This window comes from Solanum dulcamara, chromosome 4, assembly GCF_947179165.1.
Source record: "Solanum dulcamara chromosome 4, daSolDulc1.2, whole genome shotgun sequence".
In the NCBI taxonomy this organism is placed as follows: Eukaryota; Viridiplantae; Streptophyta; class Magnoliopsida; order Solanales; family Solanaceae; genus Solanum; species Solanum dulcamara.
Window position 1 is genome coordinate 9,573,267 of NC_077240.1, and position 21,589 is coordinate 9,594,855.

Here is a 21,589-nt window from a genome sequence, read left to right on the forward strand (position 1 = left end):
CTTTTGCTTGTAAATAGTGAATTACTATATGGTTATTTTTTCATTAAAATATTTATCCTTTAAGAGTTCTTTTCTTAAATTTACCTTTTGATTGATGAAAGCCTCGTGCCGTTGAAAGAATATAATTGAAAAGGTCTGAATATACCTCCAAGCAATACATGGCTTCACTAATTTTTTGAGTGTAAAATCATTAGTGGGGGGGCATATTTAAGACTGATAAAACAACGGGGCTAAAATATAAACCAAAAGTTAAACAGAAACATTTGTTTGTGCATATATTTGGAGATTTTAATTTGATCATGACAAATAGGAACATGTTTATGGGAAATATTTTTTCTATCTCAATTTATGTGACACAATTTTTATTTTATTCAGTTAAAAAAATATCATTTTTCTATAATTGAAAACATTTGTATTATTAATAAAGACATTATGTTGTAATATTTTAATCCAATATTACTGAGTCGTGTGTTTCATGTGTTTTAGGGTCTAATTACGCACATTATATAACTTTGTTTAACTTTATTAAATTAGACAACCTCACGAGTTTGTCTCCTTCATTATCTAACTAAAATGGCTTTTGTGGATAGAGTTGCAATTGTACCCTCTAATTTTCAAAATCACAATTCACAACCAGAATTATCATCGAAAATAATACTCCACATATCAATCTAGCCTTAATAATTGAAATTCAAAATACTTGCTGTTACTCGATCGTTGACAACCAAGAGTTCAACAAGCATTTATTTTAGACGGTTGTAATAAAATGCTATGATAAATATAATTAAATACTAATGTTATTTAAAATAGTATAGTCTATATGACAAATAATTTATGAAGTGAGCGAGAAAACGCCAATCACGAAAATCAATTACTTAGATGATGGTTTGGATATAGTATTGGTTTAATTTTGTATTATAATGAAATAATTTTTGGGCAAAGTTGCATGTTTGAACCAATATGTTTTAGAGGCGAGGGTGTGACACTAATAAAAAACATTCAAATTAGCTATGAACATTGTCGCTATTTTGCTTGTAGCTAATGAAAATTTATCGCTAAGTAGGATTGACAACGAATTTTGCTGTTTAGCTATAAATGTCCATCGTCAAATCCATTTTTTAAATAGTATAAGGTGAAGCGATGCGTTTTATACGGCATTAGGCAATACGTAAGTCTTGAAACATGGGATTTAAATCTTATTTATCATCAATTTATAAGTTTATCACCAAGAAAATAAGTGAATGGAAAACTTTCAATAATTCTACAAATTAATTCAAATAAATTTCATCACCAATAATATAGAAAAAGTTATAAAATAATTATTAATTATTTGAGAAAGGTAACACAAAAAATGATAATAGGCGTGATAATTATTAAAATTAAATCATATCCACATCGATCTCTACATCTACTAGTAGTTCCTCAACTAATATTTGTGTTGATTATTGTTTATATATTTCAAAGAAGGAGAAAGATAAAAAGTGTAAGACTAATGATAAAAAATGAATAAAGTTGTCTTGAAAACATAGTGCTATGAATCTCCATCCTACCAATTTCAAGCATAATCATCTAGAAAAGTTATTTATGATAGTGTCATTTTTTATGAAAGTTACTGTTTATATACCATATATTTTAGAAAAAATCACTACAAATATCATTACGCCAACAAAAAAGATGATCTATATCAAAAAAAAATTAAAACAATAAAAATCAAATTGAATGTCCGAGATATACACTTTTACTCTCGTAAGTTTTTACGCTTGTGGTTTACACCTCAAATTCTAGAATATATGCTCCATGAATCTACACCTTTTATTCACGCTCGAGGCATTTGGTATGCCCAGCCCCAAGATTCACTCCAAAAATACTTTTGAAAATACAAGTTTGAACTGGATTTGAGAAAATATCTTTTAGGGAATATTATCTTTTTCTCTAAAAATCTATCCTTGGGTTATAATAAAACTCTGTGTATATTCAGAAACTATTGATTTTTAGATTTTCTTTCTATTTATAATTGTGGTGTCCAATGAGCTTACCCTCATCTTAATTAATTTTATAGGATATTTATTATTTTTTCACCAATAGTATGAACCAATTTACTATATCCATTATCAAGATTAAGATAAATGGAAAGAAAATAACTATTCTTTCCATTTAATAAAGAATGACTTTTTTTTTAGTTTGTTTAAAAAAGAATAATCGAAACCACTTTAATTTCAGTTTTTTAAGTAACATGTTTACGGCCATAATATAAAAATAATATCGTAGATGAGTTCTTTTATTTCTTAAATTTTATATCAAATCAAATTATGTCATTATTTTTTAATCGGAGGACTAATATTTTTGTAGTATTTTGGCCATAAAGATAAGAACTCATTGGGACAAAAGTTATTTAGAAGTATTCATTGTCTAGTTAATTCAAATTTCATTTCTCTATTGGTTCAAACTGAACACAGTAAATAGGTTCAGAATTTGTTTTTCTAAATATATAAAAAGCCCCAACTTTACCACTTGCTAGAATCCTCTTTTTGAGTTGTGCTCAAAATATTCTATTCCCTTCCGCCAAATTAAAATATCTCCTAGAGAAAAAAGACGAACCAGATAGATACATGGCAGAATCAGGGTGGCACCAATCGTCCACGTCAGCTTTCAGGTGGATCCGAGTTAGTTTCTCACTTCCGACGTCCTTTATGCGGTGGCCAAGGCTGTTCACTTCGTATTTCACACCGAATTGGAGTCCGAGAAGCCACGACGGCGTCGTTTCGGCCTCCTCGTTTCCATGGGGTAGCATCAGCTTGGCTTTCTCACCTCGGCAGGTCCTTGAATTGCCTTTCAACATCGTTGATTCTATCGTCTGGTCTATTATCTCCGCCGTTGAATCTGTTGTTCTCGTCTCCATGCTCTGTTTTTTCTTCCTTTTCTGTGGATGTACTATCTAAATTGTAAGCTTCTATTTATGTCTAATGTAGTTATAGAAGTTTCTACAACGGGATAGCCGGGATATTAGTCGGCCGGTGATCGGCTTTTGGACATTCCGGCGAGTAGTTGACGATTTGGGGGAAATGCTGATGTAGTATCCAGCACGCGAGAGGCACGTGGAGAATGCCGTGTAGTGATGAATCTAGCCGTGATGTGTGAGCTGAGGGTAATTTTGTCAATTAGGTATGAGTATCCGGGGGTAAACTTATTTTCTTCTCTTTTTACCTTTTTTTTTATTTTTTAGTGAAGCTAGTACTCAACTCATATAGTGGAACTATAAGTAAGGTCCCTTTTGTTTTTTCTCTAATACCTTTTGCCCTTTGTATATAAGTTGTGGTTTTGTTAATTACTAGTATAACATTTCCCTCTATCAAATTACACTATTTTGAAATGTACAAATTTTATCACTCATTGAAAAAATTTCAATTCCACAATATTTAACAAATGTGTTGTTAAGAAGTCCAACGTCGGAAAAGGGATGGATTTGGACAATACTTTCGTAATGAGTTAACATTTGAGGTTAAATTACTTTCGAGATTCATTTTTACATGTGTAAATGATGAAGGAATGTCACTTTCCAATTTTTAACAACTCTTAAAAGGCGTGGTCAAAAGGAAAACCAAACGAAACTTCACACAGGAATCAGGATTAATAATTAAAAAGAAGTCTGGGAAATTTGTAGTTGAATTATGATTTATTACACAAAATATACTGTTGAAAGTGAGGTTTCTATATTAATCAGATCAAGAAAGTTCTTTTCCTTTCATAATAAGAAAAGGGTGGGGGCGAGTAGTTGGAAAGTTTGGTAAACTGTTACGTATAATAACCGGAAATGAGAAAATTTTATAGCTGCTTAAACAGTATTTCCTCCGATTTATTTGCCATACTTTTTTTTCCATTCATTTCAGAAAAAATATATTTTTTTCTTTTTTGACAATTTTTATTTTTTAATTTTCATATAACATGTTTAAAATTTTAAAATTAAAAAGCATTTTGATACATACAACCTATCAAAAGTCTTTTTTACGATAAGTTCCCATAAAATAACAAAAAGGACAGAGTTAGACTATATCACTGTCTACTGTCTAGTATTGTGTATGCTATATAAATTTTAAATTTATTAGCGTGTTGATTAGGCTCAATTTATTTATTGTTTCATTTAATGAAGAGACAATCAGACAAGTAAGGCACGACTAAATTTTACATGAACTATGGTAAATTATGTTTTTGAGAGTGGACTTAGATAAGTTATAGCGGGAAAATAAATTCAAAAAAATGCTGTACCCATCTAGAAAAAAAGGACAAATTAATGAGTGATCTTGATATTAGAATCGTAATTGCGGAAATTGAGCCGCTAAAAAAGGCAGCTAAGTTTACTTAGTGGCAAGAACATTCCCCAAATTTCCAGAATTTTGCATGATGATATTCCCAATTATTATCATCTTTTTCTTCCACTAACTCTATGACCTAGGTGGGAAAAATATTGTATAGAATATTTATATGTACAGATGTTCTAAAACATATGCTTAATTCTGCTAAAGCCAGGTCCTATTTGTCATGTCAAATGACAATAAACTAACAAAAAAGAAAGAATTGTTACAAAATAAACTAAACTTAGCAAATTAACAAGAAGGAGAAATAGTAAAAGAAAGAGAGAAAGTTAAGAGAATTCAATGCCTTTTGTATTGCAGGAGCGTTGCCTTTTTATAGGCAAATTCTGGAGAAAAAAATAGCGAGCTATAGTGTAAAACGAATGAGTCTACTATGAAAATACAATTCACTACAGTAAAAATGGATGCTATGGACATCCACTTTTGACTTCTTTTCCAACCAGAATAAAGAATATAAACTTAGAAAGGAAGTCTTATTAGTGAGTGAATTTGTTGGTCAAATGTAAATATAACCATATCTGCTTTTTACAAATTTCTCTCATTTCATTTTCCAATTCCAAAAATGTTTATCTTTGGACATTTATATATATTTTCTAAGAATTTGTCATGCATTTACCTATCATTCATAATTACAATTCATAGCTATGGATAGAAGCAATTTTGGGATTTGAGTTCTCAAAATTTTCAAATAAAAATAATTATTATGTGTACCAAAGAGGAAATCGAAAGGTTATTAAAACCAAGTTACATTTCTATCCCTGAACTAAGAGACTATTTTATTAATAAGTTCTTAATAAATATTTCTTATATATTTAATAGATTTCTCAATATAAATATAGGATATACACGAAAGATAACCTAAATTCATCCCTGGCTATTGTTGGTATCCCCTAAATGTGTTTGCTCAAATTTGTTGTATCAACACATATACACAATCACAATAGATCGTATATGTTCGCTCAATTTTATTGTACCAACATACACAATCGCGCTGCAATACTGTTACGACAGATTGTATGTGCACACTTAATAGACTATATCATCGGATACAATCTCGTTGGATGCACAAATTGTATTATAATGTATAACAATACATACTGAATCCTATCAATTTAGTCAAGCATGCACTTCAACAGGTTATCCAACATAACGTTGGGCCATTGGAGCCAATAAAGATCAACTTGCCATCATTTTTTTTTGGTTGCAGGAAGAGGATTTATAAGAAATCAATTTTTGTTAACATTCTGAAAACTCAAATAATCAACCAACTAGATTAGTACTGAGATATTCATCAGTTCTTTTATTTATTTTTAATCCGGGGCAAATTGAAATTTCAGTAAGCTCAAAGTAGTTATAATTTATTTATTTATTTTTGTTAAAAAAAACATTTTGGAAAAGTGTTTTCAAGTGATAGACTATATAGGACGAAATGCATGATTATTATTTTTTATATACATTAGGGATTATACTTATCAAAGGTGATACATAAGGGATCAAAATAAAACAAACCCAATACATTAAGGTCTATTTTGATAATTTTCTCATCTTTGCACAATTGTTGTGAGGGTTTTGTTCGGAACCCCAGGAAGTAGCCGGAGAAGCTCTCAATCCACAGGAGACTCAACAATGGCGTGGAGGCAAATTCTATTTTCCAACAGAAGATTACTTTCATCATCTTCAAATTCTGTAGCTTCTGGGTTCGCTAGCTTTTCCTCCAAATCCAATCCATACATAGGTAATTCAATTTCAACCTAACAATTTGAATTATTTTTTTGTGAGGAATATTTCTACTTTTTTTGCGGATTTTGGAATGATAACTAAGATTGTGGGTGCAGTGAAGGTGGGGATTCCAGAGTTTTTGAATGGAGTAGGGAAGGGGGTAGAGACGCACGTTGAGAAGCTTGAATCGGAGATTGGAGATTTCTCGAAGCTTCTTGTTACTCGAACTCTTAAGCTCAAGAAACTTGGCATCCCTTGTAAACATGTTCGTATTTATCCCCTTTCCTTTTAATTTGTTTCATTTGTCCAATATTATTCTGAAAAGGAAATTGCTTTCGAGCTTTTAAGTAATTCTTCAAAACCAAAGGGCTTAGATCTGTGTGGGTGTTTCCTGTGTCAAGATGATAAAAACACATATTCGATGGTTAATTGTAGGTAGCGTCTAGTTGCTCCATTGTAAGAAAATCTCCATAGATGTGATGATGAATAATGTTAAGAATCATTGGTGAAGGCTTTGAAAGAGTTAACGATGGGAGCATTTTTATTTTTCAATTCGTTTTTGACATTTGATATTTTGAGCTGTATGCTTGTTAAAGTTGTAAATTGTTAAGCTAGTGGAGATTGTCTAGCTTTGAAATCGCATATGCATTGCAGTAGGTGGGAAATCTTACAATTCCACATGATTCTATAGAATAAAAACATACAGTTGTCAGCACTAACAAGAGAAACAGAAGTGCTCCAAAGATGTATCGGAGACAAAAAGTCTCCCACTGACCTATAGGAACAGGTTTTCCTATCCCTTTAAACGCTTTCCTAACGAAATGCCTTGAAGTTGAAAATGGTTCATGAAGCATACCTTTAATCTCCCATTCTCAACGTCCAGAGACTTTAATAACTATATCATGCCAGAAAAAGGGGAGTCAGGTGGTTAAACCTATGCCCCGAAATCTATAAAATACCTACTTCCCATGTTCCTTCGTCTGAATTTCCAAACTAGAAGCACCTTTCTTACCGTGCCTGGCCTCATACTATGGGTATGCTCCACAGCAAATATCATAATCTGTATGCAATAAGACAGTGACATAGTAACTGATTGTCATCCTTTTCTGCCTTCTTGCACCTTGAGCATCATATAATGTGGATTATCCTCCTCCTTAAGCTTTCCACTGTTAAGACGGATCCCCCTGCTGCTGTTTAGATAAAAGAGGAAATTGTCCTTGGTGTTCCAAGGATCCATATTAAGAAGTAAGGAAACTGCCTACACTCCCTTTTCAACAATCTTCTAAGAAGATTTCAATGTGAAAATGCCAGTCTTCTGCTCTTTGCGTATCCACTGTATCTCTCTATTTTTGAGATATCACATTTAAAGCATCTTTGCAATGAAATCACGTGTATATAGAGTAGTGTAATGTATCTGGGACTAAAAGTTTCACTTTTGATAGCGCCAATAGGCCTACATTTTCCTTTATCTAAAAGGCCTACATTCTATTGCTAGTCCGAAGAAAGAGATAGTACTGAAGTCTTTTTCATCAAGAATATAATGGATACTTTTAAGTGTTCATCAAAGATGTTCTTTGATTGGATTAGTTGGTTAAAAGACGGTGTTCAAAATTCTGAATTATGATCAACTTTAGGACCTAGTTTTGTTTTCTGCTATTCATTTAAGTACATCCAATTTTGGTTCATATTTTTTTGCATCCAAATGTTAATCAACATACTAAATCTTTTTATGCTTTAAAATCTATGATCTGATTTAGTGGGTAACTGAGCTCTTGAGTGAATGATGTCTCCATGGAGAAGTTTATTCCCTCATAACTTTACCTGAAAAATATTTCATAGTTGACTGTTACGGGGGAAGAGCATAAGTTGTGTTAGTGGTGTGCTTAAATCCTTTAACATGTATTTTAAATGATGTAATGTGATTAAAGATGATGTCCTATGCAAGTTATCCTATTGAGATGATCAATCAGTCTGTTGTGTTAGTTTAGTACATTTGGAAGTTTACCCTCCAAACTTCAAAGTTTAATGTATGAGATCTCACACCATTATCATTATGCACAGAATGCTTGCTTTGCACACTTCAGAGGTTCACTGTTGTCTTGGATTAGGGATTCTAGCGAGGACAGCTGAAGTTGGGTTCTAAATTTTAAAAGCGCTTAGGAAAATAGGTGGTAGTATACTGTAAGATAGTGTGGGGAAAGATAATCTGTGTTTGTTCTATTTACTTTTTACAATCTTGGGTGTTCCAAAACATCTATACACTCAAGTCAGTATAAAAGTATGTTTACAATCATAGAGAATGAATAACAGTTGATCACTTTTGGACTGTCCAGCAACTGGTATGATAAGTGTAGAAAAATTAACTTTTTTGGTCTAATTGCTACACCTGAATATGAAGACTGAAAGGAAACTTCATAGCTTGGAGTGAATGTTGTGTCTTTTAAGGTACCACATTAATTATGAAGACTAAGCCTCACCAGGACTCTAGATTGATGAAACCAGATATTTTCCTGACTTCTCAATATTGCACCGAGGCCAAAACACAATAAGCTGCAATCAAAGTGGAAATTTTGCTGATCGGATCAAGTCTAATATTTTCTGATGGTTGAATTTAACACTTTCTAGTCTGTTGTACAGTTCTTTTCGTTTTAGGATTGATGTAAACAGTTCCAAAGTCTTCGCCAAAGTGATAACGGTTGGGCAAGTGCTTAGAAGTTAGACTAATGGCTATTTTTAAAAATTAGGAGAATAGCGAAGCATAGTGATATGCTTTTGTATTTTTTGATGAGTTCCATGCCATCAAGTCGCTGCTAGTCTTTTTGCTTGCATCCATGAACCCTTCTTGACGCTTTGCTTTTGCTGTTTGCAGAGAAAGCTGATACTGAAGTACACCCACAAATATAGGCTGGGACTTTGGAGGCCCAGAGCTGAGCCTGTGAAAGCTTAATTAATTCCTTTGGTTGGTGGTACTTCTCATGAAGAAAAACTTTCTGCTATGATGCTCATGTTTTGTACTTGGATGGAAATTTCATAGGGGGCAGCCAACTGCTTCGGGGGATTTTTGCCCCTGTTTGGAACTGCCTTTTGATCAGTAAAGTGAGAATTAGGCATTAAGCATACATCAATAACGAATGCCCTCTTTATTTTTATTTTCCTTCTATTGAGTATTAATTGATTAGGGCATCCGTCCCGTATTATCGTGTTTTATATGTAAAAGGTAGCTTTAGAATAGCCATATTGAAAAAGCTATAACATTGGGGTATAACAGAAAAGGAAAGATCAGTAATATGGATAAAAGTAGACGTTCATAGGCTATGCTCTTTGTTTTTAGAAGTATTGCAAAAATTGAAGACTTCTCTCCGATGGCGTTTGGTTGATTTTTTTTTGCTGGAAAGTCTTCTCATCTGCTATAGAAACTGATGCCACAATCTCTTTTACTTTTGGAAATCTTGTCATATAATGTCTTAGTGTCAAGAGTCGAGTTGAATCACATAGAGGAAAGGTACAATACATAAATGAAGGGTTACCATAACCAAATATTAAGAAGATGCACATCTCAAATCAAGATACAGTAGTTCTATTCCGCAAGTGAAAATCTGCAATGACCCCTTCACTAAACTTCTTGTTTCCTAAAGTACACCAAAGTCATGCCTGGCTCCCAGGGGCATTTTATCAGAGTACCTTTTAACAGCTACTACAAATATCAGGAACCCTTTACAAAATCCATAGTAGCCGGTACATTTCTGTACAATAAGCAGTCACTGTTTGCCAAAAGATTCAAAATGATTTTACTTGTTCGAGTCAGTTCCTCCCTAATTCCAAATCCACAAACCCTGATCTGCATTGGTGCAAAAAGTGAGCAGTTAGTAAATCATCAAACCTGCTCCTCTTGAGCTGATATCATTGTTTCCCTTGAATCATTTCACCTCGTTGTCTTTTTAGGAACGGGGAAAGATTCGAGGATAAGATAGCACACTTGGGAGTAACACTTTAAATCTACAACCAAGACTTTCGTAAAGGTACTTTAATCTAAAACATAATATGTATGGTAAAATGATTGAGCGTTCCTTCTTGTTGGAAGTGACAAGTAACCCTAGGTTAGCATTCTTGACTTGCAGTAAAGCAGTTGGTTGTTACATGGTAAAGTTCCTGTGTGTATAAGGAGGAAAACAAAGGAAGGTAATGTCATGGTCCATGTATCTCTTAAGACATTTGTGGAAGTTCGTTTCTATTTCGAGATACAAAAACACGACCAACATTTTTGTACAGAAGATGGAAGGGGAGGAGTTAAAAATATGAAAATTAAAGGGATTGAAGTCCCCAGCTACTCCCTCTAAAACTGTTTGACATGCCACATCATAAACCAGTCGAACAGAAAAGTTAAAAAGAAATTGTATGTGAACCTACAACTGAATTTAAAGGCGACAGACACTGGTGTCATACACGAGAGCCCAAAACACCTGTAACATAAGAAAACATAATCATGATTCACTTTATTGAGAATAAAATCCATATAAGGGATCATAACAGAAAAGTATACTAGATTGTACATTTGATAAGTCACTAGTGCAACAATATTTTGATTTTCCCCATCAATGTTGAGCTAAGTTCGTAGTAACTCCTCAGATAGTGTCTCTGAAATTTTTCCCCATATTAATAGCAAATGTGCTTAGAATTTTATCTTCCGTGTTTTGAAAATTTCTTCTGTCGTTTGTCATATAAACACGAATGTATCTCCACGAAGGAGTGGATATTAGTTTTTCTAAAGCAGACGAAGTTTAACTAGTTTTTAGCAGATAATGATCACTCTCAAGAAAGTTTAGCTCCAAATCATGCATTTTTAAAAACATTTCTAATTCATTTGTGCGCATATTGTAAACTGTATTTCAAGAAAGCTGTAAATAGTACATCTTCAAAATAGATATAAGAAAATGGTCCTTCTAACAACAGTGATATATCTAAGAAAGTTCAGCTATGTCTTGGGAAAAATCTTTGAACAGACATTATGAACTGACATAACATATGCCATGCTTCATTAAGCATGACTTAGTCGTCAACTTTTGAAGCCTAACTGGAAAACCAGAAACAACTTATTTAATGGCATCAACACATATGCAGCTACAATTGAAACACTAGAAGTGAGCCAATTGCAACCAGCTTAAGATTTTCATGCAAAAACTATCAAGGAAAATGAAGAAAACAAGTTTCAATAAGCTTCTGACATTATATGATTCAACCAGAGAAGAGGAAATCTTAAGCTTGCAAATCAAGAGGTTTTGGCTCTTAATAATGACAGACTTAAATTGACTTCATGCATTTAGCTAATGAGATCTTCGGAGCATTTTGAATAAGGAGGTGTGAGAGGTTGGCCATGGATGGTTTCAGAAGAGGTAGGGGTAGGCCGAAGAAATATTGGGGAGAGGTGATTAGACAGGACATGGTGCAGTTACAGCTTACCGAGGACATGACCTTAGATAGGAGGGTGTGGAGGATCACATTAGGGTAGAAGGCTAGTAAATAGTCCCGTTATTCTTTCCTATTAGTAGGCGCAGTAGCGCACTATAATTTCTTTTGTGGAGGACACACATTAGGATAAAATGCTAGGTGACTTATTCTTACACCATAGTAGTTGTAGTTCTGCTCAATGTTTATTGCCATTTGATTTATGCATTGTATTGTTGTTTATAGGTGCGAGACCATTGTACTTTGATTATATTATTTATACAACAACAACAACAACAACCCAGTGAAATCCCACAACGTGGGTCTGGGGAGGGTAGAGTGTACGCAGACCTTACTCCTACCAAGGTAGGACGGCTGTTTCCGAGAGACCCTCGGCTCAAAAAAGGCATAAAAGGGGGTCAGATAAGGTTAAGAAATTCAAAGCGCTATAGGAAAATAATTAACGAAGGCATCACAGATAAAATAGAGTAATCAAAAGTACTGAAAGCAATAAATAGTAACAGAAATAGCAGAAATGAGAGTACAAGGAATTGTAATGTGCTAGTGCGCCTATGAATAGGGAAGAATAACGAGACTATGTACTAGCCTTCTACCCTAATGTGGGTCCTCCACAGCCTCCTATCTAAGGTCATGTCCTCGGTAAGCTGTAACTGAGCCATGTCCTGTCTAATCACCTCTCCCCAATACTTCTTCGGCCTACCCCTACCTCTTCTGTAACCATCCATGGCCAACCTCTAACACCTCCTCACTGGGTCATCTGTGTCTCTCCTCTTCACGTGCCCAAACCATCTCAGTCGCATTTCCCGCATCTTGTCTTCCACCGAGGCCACTCCTACCTTGTCCCGAATAGCCTCATTTCTAATTCTGTCGCTCCTGGTGTGACCACACATCCATCTCAACATTCTCATCTCGGCAACTTTCATCTTTCGAATGTGAGAGATCTTACCTGGCCAACACTCTGCCCCATACAACATAGCCGGTCTAACCACCACTTTGTAGAACTTGCCTTTAAGTTGTGGTGGCACCTTCTTGTCGCATAGCACTCCGGAAGCGAGCCTCCATTTCATCCACGCTGCCCCAATACGATGTGTGACATCATCGTCAATCTCCCCGCTGCCTTGCATGATAGACCCAAGATACTTAAAACTACTTTTCTTTTGAATGGCTTGGGCACCAAGCTTAACTTCCACGCCAACCTCCTGAGGTGTCTCACTAAACTTGCACTCTAAGTACTCTGTCTTGGTCATACTCAGCTTAAACCCTTTAGACTCCAAGGTATGTCTCCAATCCTCCAGCTTAGCATTAACTCCACTACGAGTCTCATCAATCAGGACTATGTCATCCGCGAAAAGCATACACCATGGCACCTCACCTTGAATTTGTCGCGTCAATGCATCCATTACCAAGGCAAATAAAAATGGACTTAGAGCTGATCCTTGATGCAACCCCATCCCAACTGGGAAATGCTCTGAGTCCCCTCCTACTGTCCTTACCCTGGTTTTGGCTCCCTCATACATGTCCTTGATCACCCTAATGTATGCCACAGGTACATCTTTAGCCTCCAAACATTTCCATAGTATCTCTCTTGGAACTTTATCGTAGGCCTTTTCTAAGTCGATGAATACCATATGCAAGTCCCTCTTCCTCTCCCTATATTGCTCCACCAGTCTCCTCATAAGATGGATGGCTTCTGTAGTTGAGCGTCCCGGCATAAATCCGAACTGGTTCTCTGAAATAGACACGCCTCTCCTCACCCTCATCTCCACCACTCTTTCCCACACTTTCATAGTTTAGCTTAGTAACTTGATACCTCTATAGTTGTTGCAACTCTGGATATCCCCTTTGTTTTTGTATAGAGGGATCATTACGCTCGACCTCCATTCTTCGGGCATCGTTGCCGTTTTAAAGATGACATTAAATAACCTAGTCAGCCACTCCAAACCTACCAAGCTGGCGCTCTTCCAAAATTCCCCAGAAATCTCGTCAGGTCCGGTTGCTCTTCCCCAGCGCATCCTACGAACAGCACCCTTAACCTCTTCGACCTTAATACTCCTGCAATATCCAAAATTGCGACGCCTCTCTGTATGTTCCAAATCTCCCAACACAAAGTCTCTGTCCCCTACGTCATTCAAGAGTTTATGGAAGTATGACTGCCACCTCTGTTTAATGAGAGTCTCTTCTACCAATACTTTTCCATGCTCGTCCTTAATGCACTTCACTTGATCCACATCGCGTTCCCTTCTCTCCCGCGCCCTGGCTAGCTTGAACAATTTCCTATCCCCACCTTTTTCTTCTAGTTCAGCATAAAAGCGTTCAAAAGCTATCGTTTTTGCCGTCGAAACAGCCGACTTCGCCTCCTTCTTCGCTATCTTATAAAGTTCCTTATTCGTCCACTTCTCTACCTCATCCGTGCTTTCTATCAACTTTGCGTACGCCATTTTCTTTGCTTCCACCTTCCCTTGCACTTCTACATTCCACCACCAGTCCCCTTGATGTCGACTACGACTACCTGTCGAGACTCCCAACACTTCCCTTGCTACAACCCTAATACAACTAGTCGTCCTATCCCACATACTGTTCGCATCCCCACTACTATTCCAGGCCCCCATGTCCTTCAATTTCTCTCCCATCTCCAGGGCACTAGCCGTGGTCAAACTCCCCCATCTGATCCTAGGTCGATCATTCCCGACCCTCTTCTTCCTCGTCATCTTGATCCCTAAATCCATTACCAAGAGCTTATGTCGGGTTGTAAGGTTGTCTATCGGAATGACCTTGCAGTCTTTGCACAGACCTTTATCATCCTTCCTAACGAGTAAAAAGTCTATTTGAGTCTTAGTCACCGAACTACTGAAGGTTACCAAGTGGTCTTCCTTTTTTGGGAAATTCGAATTAACTATCACCAACCCAAAAGCTCTTGCGAACTCCAAAAGTGAAACTCCTCCTCCATTACTGTCCCCGAAGCCAAAGCCTCCATGCACATCGTCATACCCTCCCGAAATAGACCCGATGTGCCCATTGAAGTCCCCTCCCACGAAAAGCTTCTCAGTAGGCGGTATGTTTCCCACTAACTCGTCCAAATCCTCCCAAAAGCGCCTCTTCTCCTCCTCTGCTAAGCCCGCTTGCGGCGCATAAGCACTAATAATGTTCAAAGTGGTCCCTTCAACGACCACCTTAATCGACATCATCCTATCAGTGATTCTCCTAACCTCCACCACCTGATCCCTTAGATCACTGTCTACTAAAATGTTTACCCCATTCCTATACTTTGATCTACCAGAGAACCAAAGCTTATACCCGTCTACCTCCTTAGCTTTAGTACCTACCCATTTGGTCTCTTGGACACAAGCTATATTAATCTTCCTTTTCTTAAGAATCTTAACTAGCTCTATTGACTTTTCCGTTAACGTCCCAATGTTCCAAGAACCTACTCTTAGTCTAGACTCTCCTTTAACCCATTTACCCCTCCTTACCCTCGTCCCCGACCCTAAATGAGAACATGACCCTAATCTACCATCACTATCCAAAGCCACGAAAACGCGTATGAACTACTAAAGTATTCAATGGTCTAAAGTCAGCAAAATATAACGACAAGTGTATGAACAAAGAATATTTGGAAACTGGAGGTACCAACTCCAGTTGAAAAGAACCTGGTTCACGCCGGAAATATTGTTCACGCGCTAAAAATACTGTTCACCTCGAAACATTGTTCACGCGCCGGAAACACTGTTCATGCGCTGGAAATACCGAAATACCTGTGCAAAAACTACTCGAAAATCTACTGGTAGAGGATTTTCGATCGCAGTCAAAGAGGAAAAAAGAAAAGAAAAAAAAACACAAAGAAGAAGGAAAGAAGAGATGAACAGAGAGAACAGAAGGGGAAGAGATCTGGCCGGAAATAGTCTTCGCCGGTGGCCGCTTGGGAAGGTGTTGGCCTGGGTGTAGGTGGGATGGAGGTGGGGGGGTCAGGGGGGTCGGGGGTGGGGGTGGGGGTGGGGGAGTCACTTACCGTTGTGGAAGATGAGAGGAGAGAGAAGAGAGCAGATTATATATAGTAGTAAATGCCTCTTTCTTTCCGTACTATTCTATCATGACTTTCTCACTTTTGTTATTTCTTGTTTTCATCTTGTTTTCGATATGCTTTCCCTATCTGACCTTTTATCTTGTTTTCCTCTCTTGAGCCAAGGGTCTTTCGGAAACATCCGTCCTACCTGAGGTTAGGTTTGCGTACACTCTACCCTCCCCAGACCCCACATGGTGGGACTATACTGGGTTTGTTGTTGTTGTTGTTGTATATAGTTTTGTATAAAGGCAACTTCTGCTATTTAGAATTTTGATCTCTCCCTTTCTTCTTATATGTTAAATCTCTTTAGAAACTCATCATGCTTTTTCTGGGTGTCCATTACCATTTCATATACATATTAACAGTTCTCATAAGGAATGTTGAACAAAAAATAGCGAAAAACAGAAGGAATGTTAACCATCAAAAGCTTAATTGAGTTATTCCAAATTAAATGAACTGTGCCTTGAATCACACAGTATATATGTTTGAGTTCAATATTCCTGCAATGGAGCAAAAGTTGTGATCTTCATTTTCCTCAGTCATTTCAGTAGCTACAGGAAAACTAAGATATATCTTCAAACTAGGGGAATTGAAAACAAAAGAAATGAACTTATACTGCTGACAGATTAAAGCTGTCATCAATAAAACAACATATTTGGTTTAGAAGCCAAAAAGAAGAATATTCAGACGATCTCCATGAGAACAAATTTTATGAAGAAGTTCATACTCTCAATATGCTGACGAATTAAAAGTTCAGATGTCCTAAGCGTACCTTGAAATATAATAATCAAGAAGAAGATAATTGTGATCACCGTCGCTAATATATTCATCCTCGAAGATGATCCACTCTCCTTTTTAATTTTCTTCAGTGCCTTAATTCTTTCGGTCCTTCTACGCTTCCATATAGCAAGCTCAGATATTTCCTTGACGAACTTAGCATCAGAGGCATCCAGTGATGGTCCCTTTGGGGGTCTAGGTGGTTTAGGAGGCTTTGGCTTCCTTGTCTTCTCAATATCCATTTTGTTGTCCCCCAATTTTTCCATCTCTTCCCTGACCTTGTTTGACCAAATTTCTGTACACCTAACAGATAGGTCATCAGCACTTAACATCTTGTTATATGTATTTGAACCATCTTGGTTCCTTACAGATCCATTGCACGATTGAACTCCACGAAATCCACTCCCCACTTTATACAACTCTTTATTAGAAGTTTCCCCAGTCAGATCACGGTTATTTCTGCCATCTTCATCACTAGTTGTTCCCCCACTCTCCAAATCTATCTCGAAATCACTTTCCCTCAACTGTATATGATCCATAGCTAACCCAAAGAGTTTGTTGTCTACCTCTCTCCAACTCCTTTAGCTGATAACAAAAACATAAGTAACTAAAAAGCTAAGCCATTGTACAACAAATTTGTTTGTGTTTTGCCACATCAAAAATACTTGCAGCCATCCACCAACTAAAGACAAAGGAAAAGCTAATCTGGTTTTCATAAAACAAAACTCATGGTCACAAGACACCAAAACATTCAAATGAACACTTCCTCCTTTTCCACTTTAAATATATTTCCTTGAAGCTGAAAAAGGCTATCCAAATTTAGACCAATAAACAACATTATCCTACGACCTAAAAAAGATAAAGAGACTTTTTCTCATGTTCCACAAACTTCAAATGGATCTTGAAGAATCGCCATCATCAAACACTCAATATTGTGTTTCTTTTTTAAAGCACAACACACACAGAGAGACAAACATATATACAACAACATGTCCAATATAGTCCCGCATCGTGTAGTGCGAGAGTATAGAGTGTACACAAACCTAACCCATATCTACCTAGACAGGTGTGAGGTTGTATCTGACGGACCTTCGACTCAAGAAAAGCACAAACACACATCTATACCACTGTACATAACTAATTTAAAAATTGGCAAAGCCAAGACAATCTCAATCACATGGAAGATTCGTTTCACCAAGACAGACTGCAGAGATGGAAAATGACAAATCAAAAAAATTGAAAATCAGAGTGGTCCTAAAGAAAGCATAGTATAAATGCACTAATTTCTTTTTTATCCAAACAAAAGGAAAGGAAGTTGGTCACAATACCTAATAGGGTTTCCGATTTACATTATTTTTTTTTTAATTTCAAATAATCGAAAGAACTTCAAACCAACCCCCCCCCCCCCCCCCAATATGGGGTAACAAAATATATGAATAAGAAAGAGATCAAACAGAGAAAGATACATTTTTGAAAAGAAAAGAAGAAGATTGGTTGTACGTACATAGAAGTTGACAACATGGGGAGGATTTGGCCATGGAAGTGGATTTCATGGTGCAGAGGAAGAAACGAGGTCGTTTTGGAAAAGAAAAACGTGACCTTAGGACAAGATTTTGTAATGGTCAAACGAACGAACATTCCCAACATTTATAGATAATGTTAAACAGCAATACGCATTTCTATTTCCGTGTAGGACCCTTAGCGCCGGTCTTGTTATTTGTCTTTCTCCTAATTTTAAGATTTATGTCCAATTTTGTTCAAATGGAAATAAAAAAAAAATCAGATTGAAATTATGCTAATAAAGAAACATTAGGTACCTAACATTTTTTAAAAATGATAAACATTATTTATTATTTCGAAGGACGTAGTTAGTATAGAATATGCTAATGAATGAATTGCCCTTTTTTTCTTTTTACTCTATGCATCTTTTGTACATGCTCGTGTTTCCCAAGTGACTATGATTTTGCCTAAATTGCAATCCTTGAACTTGCATATTGTTGTTTATTAATTCCTAGCTTAATTCCTGCGATTCTGATTTTTATTGAGTAGAAAATAGCAATTATGATTTATATTTCTATTTATATGTATATAAATTTTTATTTTAAGAAATTTGAATATTTAAATCAAATTTCACACTAAAAATCAACTATTAAATATGTACAAATATAAAATTTAGAATCTAGCTATTTACACTTAAAATAGTCATTATAAAATTCAAAATTTACAAGGTTAAAATTCTAGTTTCACCTATGTATATAGCTTGTCCAAGGTAAAACGTACATTTTTATAGTTGAACAAGAAACAATTTAATTTTAACTTAACATAATGGATGCATGATTTACAGATGGGATATTAAATATGATTTTTATTGTTTGTTAGTAGTAGTACTATTTCGTTTCAAATTTCTCAATTGATTCCTCTGAATATTTCCATATCAATATTAGATGATGAAAAGCTGCTTGGTAAAACAAGAATTTTCCTTTCAATTGGACAGGGTCGATCCAAAATATCCAGCCCAATACCATAAAAGGGCCCAGTACTAGCACGGCCCAACAGCGGACTGATCTTTTCGAATAGTAAATAATTTTCAGTTCTGTTACTGAGTTCATGCTCAATAAATCAAGGTTATGATATTTTTTATACTTAAATGACAAATTCTTCTTAATCAGTGACTTGACGAAACTTTCAAAATCTGAATCTGTTTGAAAAGTACTATTTTTGTCAAATGATGTTTGCCAGAAAATATAATTTAATTAAAAAATTTACAACTTAAATTTGACCAATCTTTTCAAAGCATAATTTTGTGTCAAATTACTTTATTTTATGTTCAGTAGTCCCTTTGTTTCAAAAAGAAATTTTACAAAGGAGTTCATTGTGGGTATGTGATTATTTGGTCCAAATTCATTCATTGATTTAACAATCTCTTTAGAATCTAGTTTACACAATTTCATTATAAAATAGATGAAATGTAGTAATATATATCTTCCAACTAGTTCTAACTAAAACATATTTTTTAAAATAATAAATGAGAAAAAAGTCTCTCCACCTTTTGAAAATAAGAAAAAGATCTATATACACTCACCATTTTCAAATCCCAAGATTACTCTAGTTATATTTTTATTGTGAATGAGAACAATGAAAAGAACACATTTCATTCCCCTAAAATGATTATGTCATGAAATGAAAGATATAAACTACTATAGTTCCACGAGTCAAAAGATTAAAAATGTAATTACATATATACTTTTTGTTATATTTGATACGTTAAATATAGTTACAATAGAAAAAACTACTCTTAAAAATATTAGACAATTAAAAGTTCCGTCTCCAAATTTACCCTTGGCTACTCCCAATTGAAAAAGAACAACAAAAAGGTGTAACATGCATTTCAGCAAAAGTAACTTTTGGAACTCAAAAATTTATCAACTCAGTCAACTTCAAAACAACAATGTAAAGAATACATATCATTCCCCAATAGAATGATACCCAACATTCATATGGATAGAGTAAAGTCCAATACTCCTGATAACTATAAATTAATTTTCAAATTTCAGTACTCCTGATAACTATAAATTAATTTTATTAGATACTAAATATTTACCACCCACATCTCCCCTTCCCCTACACTGTAAAAAAAACTACAATTAAGATTTAGTATGAATTAAAGGGTACAACCCACATTAAAAGTCAATCCATTTCAGCAAAAAGAACTCTGGATTAGAATTTAGATACATAACCCCCAAATTCATTCACTCAACCAACTTCAACCATCCAAAAAGTTCACATCATTTTAACTCTTAAGAAAATGTGACAAATAAAGAGTAACATAATAAAATTTAGTAAAAGTACATTTTTTAGGATTCTCCATTTTATTTATATTGTATTGGTATAATCATTGCAAAGAATAATAGTAAACTCGTCTAATAAAAGGGATGAGAAAATAATACCAAACAGTCTTTCGAATAAAGACAAATTGAAACTAAAACACAAAATAGGAAAATCATTCCACTACCACAAAAGGTAATTTAAATGCATACGAGAAATATACTTATAAGGACTAAACACTAGAAATAAAATACTTTTAATACAGACGTCGCTGAAATAACCAAAAGGTTGAAACAAGATAACATAATAGGCATGATATCAATTTTCCATAAGTAACTTGGAACCAATCTTGTAGGAAGCATAAGCATCAATGCAAGCATATTCAACTTGTGCCTCACTAAGAACCCTTGCCTCCCAATTACTTTGACAAACATGTTTTGGCTTAGGCATAAAAAGACCACAAATCTCACTAGCAAGATCCTTCAATCCTGGACGAGAAAATCGACCAGGCCATTTGTTCTTAGCAACATCACGAATATCAGCTTGACTAGAACAAACAAAACCATACTCATTTTTCAGTTTAAGGATATCTTCACCAACCTCAACTCCCACAAATGTGAAATCAGGATTAGCCAGGAATTTCTTGAGTATTTGTGGGATTTCATCCAAGTAAAACAACTGGACGATCAGACAAGTGTTGTCAATGCAGAGTTGAAGCGTGGCTGATTTGTTACTTGTGAATGGACTAAAAGTGGGCTTCCATTCATTGTCTAAGCCCACAACTATTTGTTTTCCAGAATATTTGGATAGCATTGCATTAGCCCATTCATCGGCAACAGCAGCTTTGTTAGTCACAGTTGTTTCAATTGTTTGTCCACCAAATTTGATGTGGTACTTTGAACTAGTGCCAGAACTAGTGTTGCCATATGATGAATACATGTTTCTTATGATATTGTTTTTTAAAATAAAATAAGGATTGATTGTTTTGTTAGATGGATTGTATGACTATTTATAGTAGGGAAAATTAAGCACAAGTTTAAGAGATAAGTGAATATATTCATTTGTATTACTTTGTATGTAAGGAATATATTCTCCAATCTCCATCATGGCTTGACAATGACTTTTCAGTACTAGGAATAGAACATAATTCAACTATACGATGATGATAAATTCTTTGTATCTAGACCCAATTCTAGCTCGTATGAGAATTTTGAACTTTTCTAACCAATATTTTCTAATTAATTAACAATATATATCATGCACTTATTTATTTTTTATTTAATAATATAATATACTTTTATGTGGATCTTGAAAGATTTTTAATATTGTTCCACTTATAATAAATTTTCATGACCCATCCGAAATCTCTGATTAA

General features: G+C 35.1%; 3 protein-coding genes across 5 annotated transcripts; 1 reads left to right on the forward strand and 2 right to left on the reverse strand.

Moving 5' to 3' along the window:
- Positions 1-5,861: 5,861 nt before the first annotated feature.
- LOC129886075 (uncharacterized) lies at positions 5,862-9,305 on the forward strand. Its single transcript, XM_055960601.1, has 3 exons — positions 5,862-6,105; positions 6,206-6,354; positions 8,959-9,305. Exons 1-3 carry the CDS (start codon positions 5,997-5,999, stop codon positions 9,034-9,036), a joined length of 336 nt encoding a protein of 111 aa, XP_055816576.1. The 5' UTR covers positions 5,862-5,996; the 3' UTR covers positions 9,037-9,305.
- A 216-nt stretch (positions 9,306-9,521) lies between these two features.
- Positions 9,522-18,026, reverse strand: LOC129886074 (uncharacterized). Of its 3 annotated transcripts, none has more exons than XM_055960600.1 (4): positions 17,894-18,026; positions 16,425-16,974; positions 10,497-10,549; positions 9,522-9,927 (listed from the first exon to the last, which is right to left on the reverse strand). In XM_055960600.1, exons 2-3 carry the CDS (start codon positions 16,926-16,928, stop codon positions 10,505-10,507), a joined length of 549 nt encoding a protein of 182 aa, XP_055816575.1. In that variant the 5' UTR covers positions 16,929-16,974; positions 17,894-18,026; the 3' UTR covers positions 9,522-9,927; positions 10,497-10,504. The 3 variants fall into 3 exon arrangements, with proteins under 3 accessions (XP_055816575.1, XP_055816574.1, XP_055816573.1); XM_055960599.1 differs by having other exon boundaries at positions 16,385-16,974; XM_055960598.1 differs by lacking the exon at positions 10,497-10,549 and having other exon boundaries at positions 16,385-16,974.
- Positions 18,027-20,294: 2,268 nt separating this feature from the next.
- Positions 20,295-21,195, reverse strand: LOC129884637 (uncharacterized). The gene has a single exon (XM_055958921.1). The coding sequence runs from the start codon at positions 21,151-21,153 to the stop codon at positions 20,533-20,535; it is 621 nt and encodes a 206-aa protein (XP_055814896.1). The 5' UTR covers positions 21,154-21,195; the 3' UTR covers positions 20,295-20,532.
- Positions 21,196-21,589: the final 394 nt, after the last annotated feature.